Source organism: Polypterus senegalus, chromosome 9 (genome assembly GCF_016835505.1).
Source record: "Polypterus senegalus isolate Bchr_013 chromosome 9, ASM1683550v1, whole genome shotgun sequence".
Taxonomy (NCBI): Eukaryota; Metazoa; Chordata; class Cladistia; order Polypteriformes; family Polypteridae; genus Polypterus; species Polypterus senegalus.
The window spans coordinates 32,963,227-32,986,384 of NC_053162.1; the positions used below are offsets into that span (position 1 = coordinate 32,963,227).

At 40.1% G+C, this 23,158-nt stretch overlaps 1 protein-coding gene across 2 annotated transcripts in view; it reads left to right on the forward strand.

Annotated features, from left to right (window-relative positions):
* Positions 1–286: 286 nt before the first annotated feature.
* The window catches only part of adcy7 (adenylate cyclase 7), a 58,403-nt gene continuing 35,531 nt past the window's right edge, over positions 287–23,158 (forward strand). For both annotated transcript variants that reach the window (XM_039762872.1, XM_039762873.1), the window contains exons 1-8: positions 287–564; positions 11,488–11,886; positions 12,164–12,361; positions 12,684–12,839; positions 13,385–13,534; positions 13,967–14,121; positions 14,635–14,746; positions 15,917–16,044. In XM_039762872.1, coding sequence (XP_039618806.1) covers positions 11,722–11,886; positions 12,164–12,361; positions 12,684–12,839; positions 13,385–13,534; positions 13,967–14,121; positions 14,635–14,746; positions 15,917–16,044 — 1,064 coding nt within the window. In that variant the 5' untranslated portion in view covers positions 287–564; positions 11,488–11,721. The remainder of the gene's footprint in view (positions 565–11,487; positions 11,887–12,163; positions 12,362–12,683; positions 12,840–13,384; positions 13,535–13,966; positions 14,122–14,634; positions 14,747–15,916; positions 16,045–23,158) is intronic.

Below are 23,158 nucleotides of genomic sequence, written 5' to 3' on the forward strand. Positions count from 1 at the left end.
ACTCTGTAAAGTGCCATACTTCCTCTGCATGGTGCTTCGTCTTCCACTTTTTAGGGAGTAGTGATTCTTGTTCTCAGTAAGTCGAGCCGCTTTCTTCCTCAATAAGTGGAGCATCACCTTGTGTCTAAGGCGCACTGCCTCGATTATTCTCTAAACCAGCTACTGCTTAATTTCCTTGTATGGCAACTCTCGTCCCCACTATACGGAATGAAGCGTAATCATCCCCGTATGATGCTTTGCCTCTACCTCTTAGAACAGAATGGTCACATTTTCACCTTCTGGTCACAATGCCTCGTTTTCTCTCTCCGCTTCCACAGAGTAGGGCGCGCGGCGCGCAGCGCGCGTAACGTCGCTTCCTCTCAGCACAGAGCGCAGCGCCTCGTTTCCTCTCTGCGCGGCGCACACGCTGCGATTCTCGTGCATTGGGCAGTCTGCCGCCTCAGCTGTAGGACGGAACGCGCAGCTCAGCCCACGAGTGGAGAATTTGCGCGCCTCTCAGAAACGTCGTCGTCTACTGGAGCGTCGACAAGGAAAGCGTCGGCAGCACCGGGAGCGGAGCGACAGGTGAGGGGGAAGTTGTATAGAAGGACGGGACGGGGACTTCGGGCATTGTGGCCGCTAAATTCGGGGACAAAGTTCACTAAAGAGAAAGCGAAATGTCGTGTGAGAGCTGCTTGATGACTGAGACTGTCCCGGCAAACAGTTGGTGCTTCAGGGCGCACACCGGCAAGCCGGTGAACGTCACACGTGGACCCTCGTTTTTTCTTTCTTCTCTTTTTTCTTTTTGTTTGTTCATTTTCATGCCCGACCGACGCACACAAGAAGTCCAGGCAGCAGGTGAGCGTGAAGCCTAGACCCACCCGATTCCGGGGGTCAAGTAGTCTGAGGCTAATTGTGTCGATCAGGATGTCTGCTCTTCATTTTATAATAAAGTACGTGATTTTCTTTTTTGGAGTAGTGAGGGTATTGTGTGGTTGAGCTCTTTTTATTGTTCTATATAGACGTGAGGTGGTCTTCCCGGTTTAAAAAAAAAAAAAGGATCCATCTCCTTTCTGAGTTGTCCTTACTGGTTGGATACACCCTGTCAGCATTGTATGTTTAGTGTCTGATTCTTCACCTGGTCATCGTGATTTGTTTGGGTGAAAAGATTGGCTTAATAGTATTTTAAATCCTAGCATTTGGCCATCTTTACTGAAATATTTTATCACTACAGGTGTGGTCTGTGGCTTCAACTGGGATATCCAGACATTCCGCTGATTTATGAGCAGGAGCGGCACACAGCTGCTTCCCATGAAAATCCAGGGGAAATGGAAAGCTGTGCCCGCCATATAGCCGGGAGGAGCTCACTGTCCTTCCTGAATTTTTTTTCTTTTTTCATTGGTTTCAGGATGGCCTCTTTGTTCTGATTGCTCCCCTTTACACTGAGATTCTTGACGTCCTTGCCATTTAGGAGAGAACGTTACTTGAAATGTGTCTGAAAAGGGCCAGGCTTTAAAAAGGATGTCATTATGATAAAGTGGCTTTTCAGCGCAAGTGGTGGACAATACCGCCTAGTTGGTTCTACCCTTTGAGATCAAGAAGTGCCTTCTGTGAATGGTTGTTTCCCCTCTCAAGGCCTCATTTGAGTCCTTGCCTGTGCTTGAACTTTAGCTCTTTTTTGAGTCTGTTGAGATCAGGAAATGAAAATGGTGGTAGTGCCGGCGGAGGAGGAGGTGGTGGTTGTGATAGGGGAGGCGGGCAACGTAGGCAGAGGGACATTGATGTTAGTCTAATGATGCTCCACATTGGCAAGCATGTCTTTGTAACTTGCATTTGCCAGGTTCACATAACATCCTCATCTCTTCAGATTTAGCTGCAGCCTAACGTGTGGTTACTTAGTGAAATCGTGCCCTGTCTGACAGACTCAATGCAGGACAGGTGCTGGTGCAAGCATGGCTGAACACCCACCACCTTCACGTAGAGGGCTACGTGCATTCTGTACAATGATTGGTTCAGCTTTTGTGTATCCCCTGTGAAGTGGCCAATGCTCCGATGAGGATGTTGTATAATGCTGGTAACCTCTCTGAAGTGCCTTCTCAATGGGCTGCACAGGCATGCGCTCATGTCTCTTTCCCACATATTCATTTCCTAGTTTGCTCATGGAGCATCCCTTATGAGGTGCTTCATTTTAGACTGTGTGGGTCTCTCAGCGCACAATGATGTTTCCATTCTGTAGTGCTTTGTAAGAATGTTCTCTGTGCTGTTTGGATGATGGGATTCAAGGTTACATGGTCCAGTATGGTAATTTATCAAGAAGCACACCAACAAAGAAAATGTAACCTATGTGTTGGTTAAAGTGAGTCACCTAATTCATGGAACCTAAGCAAAGTAACCTGCCTGGTGCTGGTGATCCTGAGGATGTTTAGCTACCTAGTGTAGCACCTTCAAGTCCCATATACTGGTTGATCTTGATAGTAGAGAGCTGTCTATAACTCTCTAGCACTTTTGGATTTGATGATATTGTACCAAGTGAGCCACCTATCATAGACTTTCTGCATCTGCGGGAAGCAGATTTACCTTGGCAAGAATTTGCTTCCCTTTGTGTCTCATTAGTCCACATTGACCTTGATATTAGTGAGCTACATACTATAGGCTGAACAAAGTGAGTTTCCTATTTGCTGACCCTGGACAGAGCAATTATTTTATCCAACTCAGCAGTGGATATAGAGCATTATTTTGCTTTAGTGATCTGGGAGAGAGAGATCCAGCTACAGAGACTGACATGCCTTGCTTTGTCATATTGTTCCCTCAGTAGTCATCCATCTGGCCTCATTGGTTGTGGAGAAAGTGAGCCATCTGGCTGTGCTACCCCTGGACGGAGCACTGCCAGGCTTTGGCTGCCATAGACAAAATTAGGAGTGTAGCTCTCCTGGGCTGCTTACTTGGCAGGAGGAGCAATTGACAGATGATGATGTTTATTAGTCTGTCAGTCAGCCACCACCCTCAAGGGGAACTCCATGCAATGCCTCTGTTGCTCTTCTCGTCTGTGCTGCAGCCTACTGTGCACAGACAAGGCTGCCACTTTCTTTTCCTCATTTCATTGCGGTAAATGTTATGAAGAAATAACTTGCTTCCTCTAAACATACGACTGAACTGCAAGAGAATCCGGAAGCACAAGCCCCTCTTCATCTGCCTTATTCAGCTTCTTTTAGGTCAAAGTACTTTTGTCATTGGTAGACAGTAGATTTGAGTCTTCATTTTTTGAATCTGAATAAGCCAAGCTGAATTAGCAGCATGGCCAAAGCATCATAGAGGAAAGAGGTCAAAGTTCCTATGCGTGTGTGTGTATATATATCTCTCATATATATATATACTCATATATATATATATATGGATACACTGTGTCAGTGACTTTGTATGTAAAGTATTTTCTTTAAGGAAGGTGAGAAAACTTGTCTTGTTTTGATGACTCCCATTTAGGTCTTTGGTCCTCTTGGGTCTGTAATGTGGTTTCTCTACAAGTTGTAACGTTCCGTGACTGAGCTCTCATCCTTTCGTTCATATGTCATATATTAGCTATTCTGCAGTCCTTTGTTGGAATTAAAGAGAACCAATTAGGAGAACAAAATTAAGAGAGAAAGAGCCACAGTTATAGGATGAGCTTCAATGATACTACTGAGAAAGCCTAGAGGCAGTTTTTGTGAGAATGTTTCAGAAAATAAACATAATAGCTACAAGAAACATTGGGTATCTGGGACTTGTGAGGTGAAAGTTAACTAGTGTGGCCAAGCTAGACTGTTTGTTGTCTGACTCCAGTTTCAGAAGTGTCCTGGGTTGTCCCTCTTGACATTGTCTGACAAGGCTTTCCCAAGTCATTATGTTTACCAGTGTGTCAGGTACATTTCACAATGCTTCTGATGGTGAGTGCTAGTATGGACTAGTGCATGTAGTTAGCAGCACCCTCTGTGATAGAAATTTCAGCCTCAGTTTGTCTACAAGAATGATCCACAGATGTGCAGACAGCCATACTTAACGTTCTTCCAGGACAACTTGATAGGCATCAGGCATGGAGTGACCGGCCTGTCCCTTAACAGTAGCGTGTAGGTGCCACTTCCCCACAATTGTGTCCATTTCCCTATAATAATAATAAAATTTCGTTTCTGTAGCACTGCAGTTAATTGACTTCCTGAAGTTCTCGAGCAGCTCACGCCTCTCACTTTCTCTTTTCTTGGAGTTACTCCCATTTTGGATAAGCTCAAGATTTCCTGTATAGCCTAGGTTTATTGCTTCTCTGCTGAATGTGCTTTTGCTTGCCTGCTTGTTAGTGTTCAGAATGGTTTCCATTAGATTATAATCAGGTAATTTCTGGCCTGTACTGAAATGTTACAATAACTAAACACTATATGAGGGTGCCTCATTTGCTCACTGACCATTCCATATTGTCATTTGATGAATTAAACACTGCCCGAGTATTATTGCCCCCAGCATAAGGCTGCTGTGACCCCTTTCTATCGCTCTCTCTCTCTTTGACTAGTTTTAGTACTGTTTTCTTTTTGGGTTTATTTTAGCTTGGCCCCCAACCTAAAGCTCCAATGCAGTGCAGCTCTTGGAGGGCTGCCGTTTACCATGGCAACTTGCAATTGCAACTACGAGGGGCCTCTCTTGGCGGGTGAATGAGAAAGAGAGGCGCGCCTTGTCTTTCCCTTTTGTTTGTGCTTTTGTTTAGAGGCTGTGTGAAGTATTCTTTTGTGTTGATGGTCACTCATTCTCGGGAGACTACAAGGCTATAAGTGAGGCACACCTGAGTAGAGAGTCTTGTATGTTGTTGGCTGTCCAATGCACAGTGCTGAACTAGCTGGTGATTAAGTTAGAGAGCTGTGGGGCATATCCCTAACTGTTCCCTAGTAGACGAATTGTAAAATGGGACATAACTGAAAATATTGGTCTGGTGCTGAGCTTAATTACAGGGAACATAATAACTGTTGAGAATTAGTTGTGGTGGTATCGAGGGGTAGAAAATTCAGAGAAAATATAGGTGCGAGACTACAGAATCAGAAGGACTGATTGTAAGTCAGTTATTGAGCCTGTCAGCATGGCGGTATTGGGTGCTGGCCACTTCAGTTGCTGTGCCTGCTAAAGTAACACACAGTTGTAAGTGGAGGATTCCTCACTTGTAGAATGTTGTGCAAAAAAAAAGAAAAAAAAATTACCAAAAACACAAAACAGGAATATGTCCTTGTGCGTACGTCTCCAGGGCAACAGCGACTAGTTAAGTGGATTGTGGATTCAGTCCAGTACCAGCTGACTGTGATGTGTCAATGCCTATTGTCTCCTGCCATATGCGTGTTCAATGAGGTAGCACAGTATCCAGAGAAATGCACCCTGCTTTTCAATCTGAAAAGATACTGGTTTTAGCCCTTGTGTCCTCAAGTTTGTGTAGTGCAACCACATAGGGTGAATGTCAGTCTTTAAATTCTTTCCATTCATCATGATAAACTGTGTGCTGTTCCATTCAGGGCATGTTGCCCATTGCAGATTGATGTTGGAGCACTGGTTATGTTCAATATGAATCATGTGAGGATTACCTTTCTTTACCTTCCATTATTATTACATCTACTCATATGTGCAGATTTGAAAACCTGTGGATTTGTATCAACTAATAAAATGTTTTGTTAAAAGAAAATGTTAATGGAGACTCTGTCCGGTAACACACGCTGGTAAAGACCCACTATGAACATCAGGACTTAAATTTATTCCACGTTTATGTGTCCAAAGTCCAGTGAGTTCAACAAATTGATCAGGTTTTATCTATTACAACTATATGCAAAAGGTTAAGAGCTTCTGTTCAAATTTAATGTTGAATTGTAAAACAATAACACAGGTTCTGCAAAGTATAGACTTAAATGAGGCTATTTATATTCTAAGAGATTAAAAAAAAATTGTGGCATGTGCAAAACACTGTGTGCTTTTCCAGTTGATTTATTGATATATCTTTTTGTAGGGCCTTGGAGTGAGTGAGTGAATGAATGAATGAAAGAATGAATGTCTGTAATCTTAAAAACGTCTGTGTATTGTCATTGTACCTTAATGTACAATAAACATATCTATTATTAGTCCTATTTGGTTCAGCAGCATAAATAAATATGTGTTTATAGAAAACAGACACAACACTATACTGTACTAAGCAACTGCAAAAATAATAAATATTTTGAACAATATCAAACAAGAAATATATCTCATTTAAACCTACATCTTATAGCAATAGCAGTTGGACAAGTTCTATAGCTCAGCTGCAGAATTGTCAATAACAATAAATTGGTTGTGATGATAAGTGTGGGTGCTTACACAGTGGACGACGCATCACAAGTCAAGTAGATGTAACAGTTTAAAGGCCTTTGGTTGGAAGCTGTTTGAGGGTCTGGTGATGTGTCATCAAAAGGTATGCCATTGCTTACTTGATGAAACATCATCAAATAGTCTTGTTCTGTTTGTGTTAAGTCTGAGATGATCAAAAGGTTTTTCTTTTCATGCTTCTCTTGTCTTGTCTTGTATGTGTATGAGTAGCAGTGTAGCCCTAGTGATTCAGTTTCCCATTTTAGCTGACTGCTATAGAAACTTGTGATCTGCTACACTGCAGTTGCCATCTATTCTTAATGGTCTCCACTATGCATCTCTGGATGTTAGTAGGATCCAGGTAAACAGGTTAGTTGCCTTCAAGAGGCAACAAAACTATAAAGAGGACTATTTCAGGTCCAGGGTTCTTCAGGTACGGGCCCCTACAGGGTTGGGCTTCCACGCCCTCTACCCATGGCCACCAACACAACCAGGGCGGTCGCCCTCTCGTGGTCTGGAGGAGGCACAAACCCTCCTCCGGTCCTCCTGGGCGTCCTGGCTGAGCTCCACTCCCAGCCGCATGCCACAGTGCCCCACTGAGAGTGAAGACACGTTGGTCTAAGCGATACATCCCGAGAGGGCAGCACGTCCCCAGAGCGGGTCCTACTACGTACCCAGGGTCCATCACGGCACCCTAGGATGCACCACTTCGGCACCCCTTCCGAGGTTGTCGCGCCCCTCCGGTCTGCACCGCTCTTGCCTCCATAGTCCCCGCCAGCCAGGGCACCATCCGGTCGCTGGTGTAGAGCCTTCCCCGCCGTACTCCTCCGGCCAAAGGCTCCAGCGCCGCGCTGTTCCTTCTCAGCCTGTGGTGTCTCGGATGACGCGATCGCCGTCCCCCTCAGCTTCTCCAGCTCCACGGAGAGAGCATGTAGCACCTGTAACAAAGGTGACTCTACGGGTCGAAGGCACTTCTCCGGCTCGCGCAGAGCCACCGGCAAGAACAGGGAGACAGGCGTCGGTGGGCTTACCTGTCCGTCAGCCACACACGTCGTCTGCCTCCTGTGGGCCTCTCCCTCTGGCCCAATCAGGTCTCTCTCTGGCCCGGGATGGACATTCCTTGGTCCCGCCTGCAACCAATCATCGGCGGGCACACAAGACACACTGCCCAATCCCGTGCCTGCCAGGAGACGGGACTTCCGGTCCATGGCCATTTTGGCTCTTTTCTCCCCAGTGCGGCGGCATGCTGGCTCTTTGGGTTGCAGCGTCTCCCTCTCAGCAGCTCACCCAGCTGCTGCTGCGTCAACGAGGTGCCGCGGATCGACATGCGTCTGCCACCGACAAGGATCCGGGCAGCCCCTGCCTGTTGAACACAAAACACACGCGGCCCTGCAGGGCCGGTTGCTGGCAAGCAGGGAACTTACCTACCGGGTCCTGTCTGTCCGGGGAAACATCCCCGGCATGGCCTTGCTAGGCGACATGCCGTCCCGGGCACCTTCTGCGGTGGCGTGCTCGCAGGAGCCCGCTGCACTTTAGCAACACCCGTTCTCCTTCCTCCGCACCCGGGAGGGAGAACCGCTCCTGCGGGGTTGTGCACGTGCCGCTCCCACGGCAAGTGTGTGGGATCCGCTGCTGCGCCGGGCCGTCCACAGACTGATTTTTTACTGCAGTTCCCCGTCTTGTAACAGACGGAGAATCCTGCCGACTACGCCACTGTGGAACTAGACCCGGACACAGATAGATGGACATTGTTGTTCACCCAACACACGTTTATTTAGGAAATATTTACAATTGTTTTAGTGCACGTCCCAGTGCCTACAGCACTGATCTCCCAAAGTCCAGGCCTCACAGTCTCTAGTGCCTTTCCTGGCCGCCTCCACTCCTCTCTCTGAGCTCCGTCCTCTTCCACCCGACTCTTGCTAATGAACGGAGGGAGGCGGCCCCATTTATCCTAACCCGAATGGACTTCAGCTACTTCCCAGCAATCCCCCTCGGACACACTCCTGTGTGGCGGAAGTGCCGGCTGCGCACCCGGAAGCCCTCCAGGTGTCCCCAGTCTTCTTTCCCCCAGCACTTCCTGGTTGGTCCAGTGTTCTTCAGGCACCGGGGCGCCGCCTGGCGGTGGCCACGGGCCCCTACAGGGTTGGGCTTCCATGCCCTCTACCCATGGCCACCAACACAACCAGGGCGGTCGCCCCCTCGTTGTCTGGAGGAGGCACAAGCCTCCTCCAGTCCTCCTGGGCATCCTGGCTGGGCTCCACCCCCAGCCGCATGCCACACATGTTTTGTGAATAAATGGTTTCCACCATTCAAATGTTAACATAATTTTGACTCACCCTATATATAAGAACAATACAATTATGAATAAAGGAAGACTCCACCAAAAAAAGATTTTTTTTTTTTTTGTTACCTGTTGTGGTTTGTAGTGATGGTTGACAAAAAGACTTAATCTGATATCTCCATGGATAATGGAGATGAGTATTTCTGAGTTTTGCTAAAATATTATAAATACCGTCAGCAAATGAAAGTAGGCCACAAATCAGAAGCCCTTTCACAAGGGATAGTGCATTGAAATTGAAGACAAGACTCTAGACCAATGAATGTGTGAAAGAAGTGGGCCTTCAATTCAGAAGTGCAAACCTGTGTGAAGAGTGCTTGTGTTATACTTTCAGTTTTCCAGAGGTATATATTTACAGTATTTTAGCATAAAATGCATGCATTTTGCATGTTGTGAGCACAAGGTTGTTTTCTGTTGCTCAGCATTTGTTACCATAGACTTCCATTTTATCAGAGATGTTGATATCTCCATTCTCCATAAAAATGTAATTACAGATTTTTATTTTACATCTCTACAAACCACATGGGGTAAGTAACATAAGAAAGTATCATTTTTGGGTGGAGTATTATTTTAATGAGCCAGAGTGAGTGAACCTATACAATCTTTTATCAAATTGTAATTTCAGTAAAAAAAATAACTCGGCCTAATTGTATTTCTTGACCACTGGAATAAATATTTAACATAATGAAGCTTGACACCAGTTCTTTTTACAAAGCAGTAACATTTCAACTCCATTATAGATCTGTCTTTTTCTTGTCTTGTCTGCAGCTCTTGAAGCTGTGCTAAACAGTTCTTCACTAACTACACTGGTACACAGATCTAAGCTTTCATGTTAAAGTAGCCAAGTAAGGGAATCAAGACTATATTTCTTACCCAGTAATGCAGATCGCTGTCTGATCTTGGGTTATTAGCTTCACAAAGGCATGTCTGCACTTCATGTTCAAGTTTATTGTCATGTGTATAGCACAATGAAATTATTGCTTCTGTGTATCTGCAGAATGGTGATGCCGATACAATACTAACAAAAGACTTACAGTGCACCCAAACATTTATACTGTATGTACTTTTATTACTTTTAATAGTTTATAAATTTTATTGTTTTCTTTTTTATTTGCTTGGACCTAATCTGTAAAGTATAACATGCCTAGGACGTGTATGCTGTTGCCTAAAGCACACACATGGAAACTGCAGCTCTTGATAAAAAAAAAAAATATGAGTCTCTGCATGCACAAAGTGACTTAATCAAAGAGACGGTATTCTGACATTTTATCATACTTAATAGGCTTATCCTTCTGTTAGAAATGGTTAGATTTACCCAGACAAGAATAATTTTTTATCATGAAATAGCATTAATTGTGCATACATCAGTAGTATTGGACATGGAAAGACATTGAGAGTAGGCCATTTTCCTAAGTATACTCGTATAATTATTTTAATATAATTGTTTAATTTCCTCTTGTGAACAAATTAGATCTATCTATCTATAAATTGAGAAACAAAGTCTTTATATACTGTACTTTATGAGTACTTAGAGGTCAGTATCGGTCTGATAAGAGTTCCAATGAATTACTACCAATTAGTTGTATCGGTGCCAATTACAGAAGTTATTTAGACTGAGTGTTGTAAACTTCACTGCTGGCTTTAAGAAAGTGATGGTTTTGAAAGCAAGGTGAAATCAATGCAGCATTTTCACTTAAGTGATCATTCTCCCAAGGTACGTTAGTCCTCCAAATGTCTGTTAATGAGATCGATAAATCAATATTTGTACAGTGCATCTGCTATAGTGGACATTGTTGTGTGCCATAAACAGTGCTTTAAACCCTTCATTGTGATAAAGACATTAGTCATTTAGATATCTGATGTGGATTTTCCTGGTGCTTGAAGTATAGCATTTATTTCAAAGTATCACCCTAAACTGTGTGGAAACTAACCTGATTTAGAGATGTATTGAGGATATCTAAGAAAATGCTTACCAGCTGATCCACACATGTTCTGATTCTGCCACTCCTTGCCATACTTTCACTATTTAACTTCTCTCATCAGTTATCTATATACAAAAAGCAGGAACAAAGTGATAGAGGTTGACTCACAAAAGTGGGGGTTGGGCTCCTCCTTGTGTCACAGATGTATAAATCTGATCTAAACTGCTGTCCTATCCTGTTGGGAAAAAGATTTTTTTTACATAAATTGCTTATGATGACAATGACACCATCATGATGTGCACATTCTTGCTTGTAGATTGCTTAGGACAGCTGTTTGAATGTATCCTTGGCATTATTGTGGTGGAATGCAGTCAATGGCAAATACAATTATAGAAAATTATATTCTTGGGGCATTAAGAAGGGTTGACATTTCACAATTAAAAATTCAAATTAGATAGGCAATAGCGCGTTGTATATACTTTGTTTGTATACTAAATTTTGTCATTACACGAAACCCCACCTTTGCTTTTACTAAGTACAACAGTTTTCTCTGATTAAAGGTTAGGGAAGCCATTCACTTGTTTAGCAAATTTTGCTGTTGCTTCCTGAACCAATGTTTTTGTAAATATAAAAGTACATCAGTCTTTTATTCCATCATGTGCCAATAGCCTCTAAAATTCTACATTCTACAGTTTTTTTTTTATAGTGCATTAAAATGTGCATAAAATGGTCCCTGTACAGGCCAGGTTAATTTATTTTTACGTAATGATTAAGTGAAATATGGATTTTGTCTGTGGTGCCTATACAGTACCTATGCTTACGACTGTATGCAACTATATTACACCTTTCACTGAGCATGTCTATCACAAACTTAAATTGTGGACTGACTGTATTTGTCTCTCTCTCGGTTTCCAGGATTGTTGCTACTGCTGCCAACAAATGAAGTATTACAAGAAAAGGGGCAGCCAGTGGAAGCACTGAACATGTGGCCTTGGTTGTTTGGAGAAATTAGATGGGTGCCTGAAATGGGAAGCAGCTGAGAGAACGTGGCAAGGCAGAGTGGTGGGGAGGAGGAAGTAAGCAGAGATAGAGGTTGTCTCTGTCTGCCCTTCACTCTGTCTTTGTTACAGTGTGAGCAGCCTATCCACCATGTTGGCCAAAAGGAAGTACTTGCTGAACAATCTGGAACCTGACCGCCTTGCCCTTTATAAGCAATACCGCTGCATCTACCAGTACCAACTTCTTGTTCTTTTGTTGGGCATCATGATCATTTTCTGTATAGCTCTTATCTCCACCTTTTTTAGTTCAAAACTGGTAAGTATTGGTTTGACACTTTAGATTTAAACTGCCTTGTGGGAGTTGACTGTATGGCCCCAAAGCCTGACTAGTAATGGAATTTCATCTGCTTCCTGCTGACCACCTCTTTAAATTTAAGAGGAGAGAATGTGTTTGTACAACTATTTTTCTCTTGCAGTTCAGGATTAGACAACATATATTTCTTTGTTTTTAGGAATGTATAGAACGGGATGATGAGAAGTTCACTGTTCCCTTTACTTTGTTTGTCCCAGCTTTCTTTTTTTCTCTTGGTCAGGTTGCTTCAGAATACCAAGCCTTCCTCATCTCTGTGTTTGGGGGTCTTGTCCTGTTTGGCGTTGTCTTTGCTTTTGTTTGCACTGAGTCGCTCTTTCAGAAATGGATGCGCACCTTTGGCATTGTGGTCTGGATTTGTCTTCTTGCTATGGGCTATGCCTTTATCTTCAGTGGCGATATGGTTCACACCTGGGACCAGGTATGATATGTATTAATATAGACTCTTTCACGTTTGACTGAGCCTTACTGGGTGCTTCTCCAGACAGCTGAAGTCTAATAGCACTATTTCTTATTCTTTAATATTTATCTTTGGTGATTCCTTAAATGCTAAAATGGTACATCGATCACTGTTTCAGGGAAAAAAAAAGTGGCATCACTGCTTTCATTGGACATATTCTGGTTAAAATGTTAATTTCGTTGCCATTGAAAAGAATTCTAAGAGCATGAGTATTGTTTGGAGTCTTTTTAAAGACAGTAGTGTTTTTTTTTTAATATAATTTCCTCCTGTGCTTCTGTTTCAGGTGCCATTTTTCCTCTTTATAATTTTCACTGTGTACAGCATGCTTCCATTTCGGATGAAGGATGCAGTCATTTTTAGCCTCCTGTCTTCAGTGTCTCATATAGTTGTTAGTGTCAGTGTGACTGACTGGCAGAAGTGGTCCATTGTGTTGTGTCAGGTAAGCCAAAGAAGTTTTGGTGGCTGTAAAATAGCATAAGTTGTGTTTAAATATATTCATGGCTCAGTGAACCCATTATAAATGCAATAAATTAAAAGGAAAAAGCACCATTAATACAATGCATATCTTTACTCCTTGGAACATGTTCACCGGAGGAGTGATGCATAGTATAGATACTGTAGTTTTAAGCAAGGTGTTGCATATGTTTGTAAGAGTTTTTTTACAGCAGGTAATGGCAGTGCATAAAGTTTAGGTACCCTATGGGACTCAGAATTTGACCATGAATAGTTTTTTGGAGACTACAGGGGATGTTTCAGTTTTGGAATAAGGGGTACTTTCAAGGTTATCTGATGGATTAGTGCTATATTCAAATAGTAATCTTTCTTTGGGGGAGGGTGTAAAAGGCCTTCTTGATGACTAGTGTCCAATGTTGTGTTTAAAATGTACTTTTTAGTTTGTCTTTTTTTTCCCCTCTCTTATCCAGACTTTTAAGACATTGTACTCCAGAATATATGTGGAGCTCACTTTATCTGTTTATATTCCAGCTGGTATCCAACATCATCATTTTCCTGTGTGGAACTGTGGTGGGTGCATTCCACAAGGTCTTTATGGAGAGTGCCTTGCAACAGACCTTTAAAGACACCCTGAACAGCCTTAAAATCCGAATGAAGTTAGAGATTGAAAAACGGCAACAGGTGTGAGCTGAGAGAAAGTTTTATGTTAGTCGGAGTAGACCGTTTGGTCCTGTGGTTCAACAATGTATTTTGCCATTGATCTGCTTTTCTGGATCTGAACTGAACTCACCTCTTGTCCTTTTTTTCTGACATGATCCACTTGGTAACTTGTTTTAAAAATTATGACTCCAATTACATGTGCTGACTGACTCCCTTATATGTTTCTAGACTCGGCCATGTCACGTTTTCCTTTGCAGTGGAGGTGGCCATATAACCTAACTGCTAAATGACATGAAACAAAAGTCTTAAAATTTTGTCACTGACTTATTTCATACCCCTGGATCAGGGCCTCTTAATCGAATTTCTTATTTTTTTTTATCTATGGTCAGCTTTTTTGTTTCTCTCTGAGTCATTGCACCCTGTTAAGAAATATCATTCTCAAATCCTTTCTAGGAGAAGCTGCTGTTGTCTGTGTTGCCAGCCCACATCTCCATGGAAATGAAACTGGCCATTATTGAACGACTGAAAGAAAGCAAAGATGCTCAGCAGAGGCAGGTGAAGGACAACAACTTCCACAGTCTTTACGTCAAGAGGCACCAGAATGTCAGGTAAGCTTGGTAAACTACTCCTGCTGTTCTGTTTTATCTTGTCTTAGTAAACTTTAATTACGTGTTGAATTGTTAAGTTTCTGCTAGCTTGTATTTGCTCTCCTCACATTTTTCATTTCTGTATTTGTGAATTCATTTTATGGGTTAACAAATTACCACGGGAAGCAGTTCAAAGGTTTTCTGACCCCTTGGACTGCAATGATTCCCGTTTTTTGCATATGTCTGGTAGGCTAAGTTCTTATCTCCCTTTGCCAGGCAGCCATAAAGAAGGTCATTGAAAGCTAATGCTGTACGCTTGATCAGATTCTCTCCATATTTGCTCTGTGCTGCTGATATACAACACCTTTGGCCACTTACACCTGGAAAGCACTCACCATGAGCCTCCTATTCTTTTTGCCATTCTTCTGATATATTGTTTGTGTTAACAATATGCTATGCAGTTCTAACCTTATCTGCTAAGCTGTCATAAGAGACCAGAATGGGTGTGTGATTTCTGCTCTGTTTTATTGGCAGCATCCTGTACGCAGACATTGTGGGCTTCACTCGTCTGGCCAGTGACTGTACTCCCAAAGATCTTGTTATCATGTTAAATGAATTATTTGGGAAATTTGACCAGATTGCAAAGGCAAGTTAACTCAGAAGTCTGTCTTTTGACAATTAGAAGCTTATGCTTTCTTTCTACCTTACTCTCATTGTGTGTTTATACCTACAATTTGTAAGTAAAGATTAGACTGGGGAAATGAACGATGAGCTACCAAAAACTATCATTTGTCCTGTCAATGAGTGCCACAAGAATTGGGGTGGGGGTGGATGGGTTTTTGCAGCTGATTGAGTGCCAAACATATTTTGTTCACAGCTCTTTACAGTGAGTGCTGTTTGGCAGACTAACAACCATTTTCTGCACTGATCTGTGACTTTTATGGTTGAAACCACTAAATTAAACAATGAACCAGAACACCCATATTTTCTTTTAAATTTTGTGGTGAAACGCCGATGTTAAAGGAAAGTTTTTACACTGTGTGTTACATGGTATTTGCAAAAAGGTTGTACTGCAAATATGAAAGCTATATAGATAAATGTGAATATAGTTAGCATAAATCTGTCTACACAGATGCATAGACAACACACAGGTTGTTAGATGTTTGCATTCACTGGTATCATTGGTCCTTTTACCTAATGATTTATATAAGTGATTACTGATAATTTTATTTTTATATACTATATATGTACAGTATGTACTTTTCACTTTCATTGAAATTTTAAAAGAAATCAACAAAATACATATGGCTCTTGAATGGTCACATCAATCCTGCACTGCCCCTCACGAGAAATTTAGCCATGTCCTGAAAGAGAAGTTATAAATAACAAAAAACTCTCTTGTTTTCCTGGTTATGCTATAGAAAACAGAGTTTAAAGAGAGACTGGTCTTTAAAGTTTTTTAGCTGGATAAAGTAACTGTTGTAGGGATTCCTGTTAAACAACATTAAGGCACCTTGTTCTGACTTTATTGTCTTGAACTGTCTGAGAGAGAGAGCACTTCTTGAAAAAGACAAGGGAAGAATTACATTTTTATTTTTTGAGTGCAGCTAGGTGACATCCCAGATGAAGAAAATATTTTATACTTTAGTCAACAAAATATAAATATTTCAAAATAAATTCCAGATGCCGATGGTTCATGAGATGTAGTTTCTTACTGGATTATTTCCAAAATTTGGTGTCCTTGGTTAAAACTTCTTCCTGCTAAAAAAACATCCCAAAATCTAAGCTGCTTTTTTGTTTTTTCTTCTTTCCCCAGGAGAATGAATGCATGCGAATTAAGATTTTGGGTGACTGCTACTACTGTGTGTCAGGGCTGCCAGTCTCATTGCCCAATCATGCCAAGAACTGTGTCAAAATGGGCCTGGATATGTGTGAAGCTATAAAGTAGGTGGAATATGTGCTCCTATTTGCTCCTTTTACTCTAGAATATTTGCATGGAACAATTGGAGATCAGTTGCATCACATGAAGAGTGCTTCTCTGGTAGCAAGTTGTGAAAACAAATTTGATTTATTTATAAAATGAAGTAAAACATACTAAATTTTACAATAAAATCGTCTAACTAGGCAATCATGTTCTACAAAATTTGAACCAATTTGGCCACCTCTTGTCCTCATTTTGTAATTCTGTTTACCAGTTGAGAAAGGGATTATGTTTATTTTCTATTAATTGTGCTGTCCTTATTCATGTTCAATACTCCAAGGCGCATAGTATAGACTTAACATCAGGCTCTCTGCTTCAATGTTTAAATTTGCATTCTTAATTACTGTACATTTACTGTACCTTCACTGAAAGTGAAAGTAACTTTGTGTGACTGTTTCTATTTCTTTAGAATGGGTTCTTGTGTAGGGAATAAAGTCATATCAATGAAATACTCTGATAATAATAAGAAAAACTTATCATAACATTTTGGGGCATTGTCTCGGGGGGAATTAATTGAATTAAATGTTTGTGTTAGGAGGGCTTTGCAAGCAATAATTAACATTTTTATTCACAAACGAATACCTCCATGCATTGTCTCTCAAATTCAGTTCTTCCATTTTCCTCAATGTTGGGTATCGAAAGGGGATGAGACCAATATTTCTCATGTTACTTGCCACCACTTTTATCATATCTCTTGTATTCATCCCCTCCATTGTCTGTCTTTAACCACATTAACCTGCTCCCAACAAGTTGTAGTCTCCATGCTTATCCTTTTCTTAGGTTTGCAGTCCTCTTCCTCACTCTTAAAGAAAGTTGGTATACCCACCTGATCGTTCACATCATAGTAATTTAGACGTTTTTACTGAGAACAAATCTGAGGAAACATTCTGGAATATCATACTCTAGAAGACATCACTGACTCTGCAGCTACTTCAACACTAAATAAGTCACATACAATATACAGCAGAACTTCTTTTCTTTCTGCAAACCAAGTTATCTGTCACTCTTTATGCTTACAACAATTGAATAAGCATTGTAAATGCAAAAGATAATGGTTGCTTAGTGCAAAAGGCCTGTCACTCCATCATATCTTTAATGAAACCACTGCAAGTAGCTGGTGCAGCAAAGAGAATTTCTCTCAACACATTTACCATCCACCCTGCACAGATAATGCTTCCACCTGTTTGATGCCTCCTATACCCTTAACTCTAATTGTCAGATTTGTTTTGCCTGCATTCCTAATTCAGGTTTGTTACTGCCATGCAAGTTTCTAATTCAGTATTTTCTTAGTTCTCCATTGGCAGTCATTTGCATACCTCTCTGGTTAACACCTCCAACAGTTTTGAATATTTGTTTAGTACTTCAAGAATTCCCAGTGAAGCCCCAAGTTTAAATTTTTTGTTTTTTCCCACATGCCACCCTGGCCATTACCTATGCTTATACTTACATTGAAGTCACTGCAGACACTAACTGCTAATCTACATGTCTTCACTGCCTCTTGTGGCACCCTGTCTTTTTACAAATACATAATGTACTGTAACTTTTTTCTCTTAGCCTGATGCTTTTCAGCATTTGTCTCATGATTGAGATCTTGTTCTTTGTCCTTTTCCAATATTGAATCCAAACTGCTTTTTACTAAATTGCCTAATCTTTTATTCATTTGCCTCCTACTCTTTCACGCACTTGTTCCAAATAGCATGACAAGAACACATTGCAGTGGATCAGCCTTTTTTTTTTTTAACATGGAATGAGCTCACATCTTTTCCAGTTTACTAGAATACTCCCTTCCCTTTTTTGAGTTGCCCAGGTCTGCTGCTGTTCAATTGGATTTGCTGCTTTACTGTTCTTGTCTGAAATTCTTTTGCAACTTTCACTTTTTAGAAACAGCAGCTAGCTTGGCTTGGTTTATATCAACCAGTGTTATTACATAATCCCTTCTCATGCAGCTGTTTTTCGATGTACAGTACCTCTTTACGTGTTATATGGTATTCTTCACTAATGAGTGGTGTGCTATTTTATATACTGTATTGTCTTTTGCTGTGAAGCTGCCTAGTGTGTTTTTTAACACATTTTCAACATTACTTACAGAACCATTCTCTATATTAGTACTTACTTGTTGCAATCTTATTACAACAACAACAACAACATTTATTTATATAGCACATTTTCATACAAACAGTAGCTCAAAGTGCTTTACATAATAAAGAATAGAAAAAAGACACAATAAGAAAACAAAATAAATCAACATTAATTAACATTGAATAAGAGTAAGGTTCAATGCCTAGGGGGGACAGAAAACAACAAAAAAACAAAAAAACACTCCAGACGGCTGGAGAAAAAATTATTACACTAATATTAGTGTATCCTATGTTGTGCCTTTTCTAAAGGGCTGTGAATTGTTTTTATGGATGTTTGGCACAGTATTCCATCTAAGGATTGAGTTGATTCAAACAAACATTTTCAGTCCTATTACCTTGTGAGGACTACTTAATATTTTGCAACATAACTACATATTCATACATAATTTTTATGCATCACATAATTGTCTTGAAAATGTATTATTTGGCAATTTAATTCAACTATTCAAATACTTGCAACTTATTACATTGATATATTAATTTATTAATTATTTTATTTGTGAAGGTGAACAGATATGGTGTATGTGGCTTAATGACTGTAATTTTTAAAAAATTACATGGGCATCTTGACTATATACTTTTTTTTTTTTATTTCCATGTAAATGGTGGTTTGTTAATGAGATCAAAATTTGTTGTAAAGGTAAGTTCAGGTTCTGAATCTATGATATTGAAAACATCAAGAAAAGTGGTGTTTCTGTGGAAAATCAAAATTGATTTTTATGTCTTAAAATCAGTTTTCTTTAGAGTATCATATGACTTTGCATTGTGTACAACTCCTGGACAGCTACATCCTAGCAAAGCGAGAAAATTTTAGAACAAGCAGTTTCTGCTGCTTTTCTTCATGGAACCACTGTGTGTGTTTTTTAATAGATATTTTTGCTTTCAGACGCTTCCTAACTAGGCTTATTGTAGCATTCTAAAAAGCATTTCCATACAGATGAAAAAGTGGAAAGAAATCCTATGAATTTTATGTTCTGAAAATATATGTATTTTTCCTAGTATTTATAAGCAGTCAGTCCGTAGTTGCAAGTGTTCTGCTCTATGATGTGTCTGCTGTAGGGACTGCACTATAGGACTGACCTTAGACTAGCTGGAGACAGTAGCAGAAAAGAAGATATCAAAGGTAGAAGTCATAAAATCAAATGTTGATCATCCTCTCTGTAACATGTGATCCTCATGCACCTTTAGCTACCTCCTCAGTTCAACACATTGTCACAACCCAATTTTTCACATGGCAGTGTGTTTGCGGCCCACTGCTCCCCCTCTGTGAATTTAGTGCCGTTGTCTGAGTAAGGGCAGTGGGGTAGTCCCTCACAGTGAATTAAATTTGATCGTCAGTGTGGGTGTGAAGGCATGTTGTGAAGTGTTGTCCTGCACAATCACCAGAGTGTTTGATGAATCAAGTGCGATAGTCAATGCTTTTCCTCCTTGGTGAATCAAACACAATTGTCAGAGTGGTGGTTGGGGATGTAGTCCTGGATCGGCCACGATCCACCAGCAATACTGAGAGCAATTGTTGAACCAGTGGACGGGGTCTTGTCTAGGGTAGGCCATAATCCACCTGCAATGCTGCCACTGTGAATTGGGTGCAATTGTTTGAGTGATGGGGGGAGAGCTGGGTTTTGTCCTGGGGTGTTGTGGCACACCTGCAGTGCCACCACAACCCACCAGTTGAGAAAACGTGATGTAATGTTTCAAAAGGACAACCAATTCCTCCCTCATTCTTTCTTATATATGGAAAACATGTTATATAGCAGATGATTTAGTAACCCGTTAAAGGATAAATGTGGTATTTTTCTAAGGCCAAAGTTATTTTTTTCATAATTGTGGTATACATGAATTTGCCATGGGAAATTGTGTTACGTGAAGTATTTGTTTGAACCTGCTGTCCTTTAAAAGTTATCGTGCATGTGCTTTCAATATGGTATCTGCAAGGGAAAAATACTCTAAACATGAACCAAAAGATGTAAAACTTAAGGAGTATGTCCATTTTCAAGGCAATGTTCTTGACTACTGATCTGAATTTTTCATATTTCATTTGGACACATTTTATCAGAGTGTTTGCATGCCATTTTTATGAGATTCTGACATTTTAAAGTGCTCCTTACTGCATTGTCTGTCTCACTCTGTGGCATCCTTTCACTCCCAGAGGTCTGAAAGTGCTGCTGTTCTTATGAGCTTCAACTGCTAAAGGTTAAGGATATAGATAAATAACTTTTGTTTTTTACTAGTTATACTGTGTGTCCAACTGCGATGAAGTAGGAAGGCAGTGTCACTCTAAATAATTTCAGACATTTTTGTGGTTTTGTGCTATTTGACATCCTTATTTGTATGGAAACTCCACTTACAATGGCTGCTTTGAATAGACACGTGAATAGGAACATATCCTTACATCAGGAAATATTGTGCCAAAATATGCTAAAATATATTACTTCCAATTTCCTTTTGTTGTCAGAAACATACCTTAGAAATGCAGAAGTCATGGTTTTCTTGAATCAAAACTTTTGCAGCTTCAGAGAATTTATTTTGGCAGGTTTTAAGGCTTTTGTTTTCATATTTAGACTGGTTCCCTATAAGCCCACTTTTAAAATGCAATAATAGACTGTACATTTTTTATAATTTTTTTTTAAATGCTTAACTTAAGAATGCAATTTTACATGAAAATTAATGTATGTATACGGTGGTTTAGAAAAAAAAATCTTAAAAAATACCAAAAATATCCTTTAAGCTGCAAGCTGGCTCTGCACTCTGTGTCTATGTGTAACTGTGTAAAGTTTGGCTTACAGCAGTCTGTATATTTTCATACTTTCTCTTTTAACTTACTTGCAGAGTAAGGTAATTTTTAGTTCTCAGCCTTGTAGCTAAAAGAAGAATTGCTTTGTTTATAAGTGTCAGGGAAGTGTAAAAGCCAGCTTCATATCAGTGTCAATAAATAAAAAAGCTGTGCAAAATAATAAACACACATTCTTACAACTGTTTTGTACAACTATTCTCACTTGGCTAGAAAAGTCTCATCATCCAGCAGGCACATCACTTTAGTGCTATTTTGAAACACAGTGTTTTTAAAATCTTTATTGTGTTCTGTCAAGTGAAGACATTTTCTCCTTAATGTGAATTGGTGTCCTTGTCCTACTGCTTTTTCTATTAACTTATCAGTAGTTTACAAAACATGTCATAACATTTTTTACTCTAAAACAACATTGTTTTACTGGAATATAAACATATTGTCAAACTTGTTTTGATGTAACACCAACTCAGATGCTGGTATTTATTAATGTAACATGAAAGAGGACTTCCTAGCATATAGTAAACATCTTTCCAGTGTTGGTTGTTAGCATAAAATAGTATCACCAAACAATGTGAGCAGTCCTTATTTTGTTTGCAATTTTTGTTTTAAACTGCTGTCTTTATTTACTGCTTGGAATATAATTGAAAGTAACTACATCACAAGGGTTTGAGAAAGAGGGTGGAGCCTTTCTTTGCAAACTAATTAATTAGAAACCAGCCTGGGTGGTAGTGCTTGCGTGTAAGGTGCTTCAGCTCAGTGATGATGAAGAGTATAGTGTAAATTGCTGACGACAGACAGTTGTTTAGACTGGGAAGAGTATAAACCAGCCACATCGTGCTCCCAGTTGTTATCAGTTTTAGATTAGTTTCCTGTGACTTGAAAAATTGGGAAAGTCAAATAAAAACTCAGCTGTTTCACTTGGCATTACCTGCTGTGATGCTATATTTGATATAATGTTTGAAGCAAGATTCGGGCAGCCGGACAATGGCTGTGTGATGTACTTGTCCATACATACACTTAAGTTTGAGGTGTCCAGCATATATAACAATAAATCTGAAATAAACTGATTGGACTACATTTTCTTTTAGTTATAGCTTTTTTGAAAAAGTTGCATGTCAGCATTAAGTTTACTAAAATTACATTACTCATTTTGGTGATGACCTTTAATATTAGGTTTCTGCTGTCATTTCTTTCGCACTAACACCACCAAGAACTGAATATAGCATGTTCATGTAACCAGCTCAAATTACCCAATAATATTAGCCCCAGGTATAAAAAAAATATTGCATATAGAAGTACTTGTTTACATAGTACTTCTAATACATCCAGTTGACTAAAACTACTATAACTGAGGCCCCTTTACTTAGAAAATTTCCCAAGCAAAACCACGTAACACTGCTAGCATGTATACAGTATATACAGTATGAGTCAAAAGTTGACTGACTCAGTCATCAACAAAAGTACTGTTTGCCTTTTAATTAAAAAGTTTAAATTTTGCAGGATTGTACATCTGAGAGAGTAGGCATCTGCTAAGAAAGGACATTTTGATATATCAGTATATATTGGGTAACCTCCCCCATAGTAGTAAATGCTGCAAAATCTCAAAAATGCTTAGAGTGATTACATTGAAATTTGGCGGCATTAGAGAAAAAAAAAATGTAACAGACCCATGTGTTTTTGCTGATGTCTGTTAATATTATGATAATGTACATGTGCTGCACTGACAGAGGGCATTATGCAAATGAAGGATGCAGCAGAAGTGATTGATGGGTCACAGTACGTTACTAACATTAATGGTCCTAATTTATGTTATAGAGAGTACAAGTAGTAAGTTATTGTCCATATAAAAATAGTCAATTCGTTAAGTAGACTTGAAAGAATATTTTTGTGATTATGGGTACTCATGTTGTCCAGTGTGACTTAAAATAACATCAGATTCAGCTAGTGGCAAAGCTGATCCCAATGCATTAGGTACAAACATGCAAAATCAACACAGGCAGTAACTGCTAGTTTTCTCAAGCCAAGAATATTAATTATGTTAGATGGTTTCATTAACCATTCCACCAGAATGTCATATGAACAGCAACAGAAAATCTGGTATCTAGGACTTTGTTATATGGTGTTGTTGAAAAATCAGGTTTTTGGGATCTT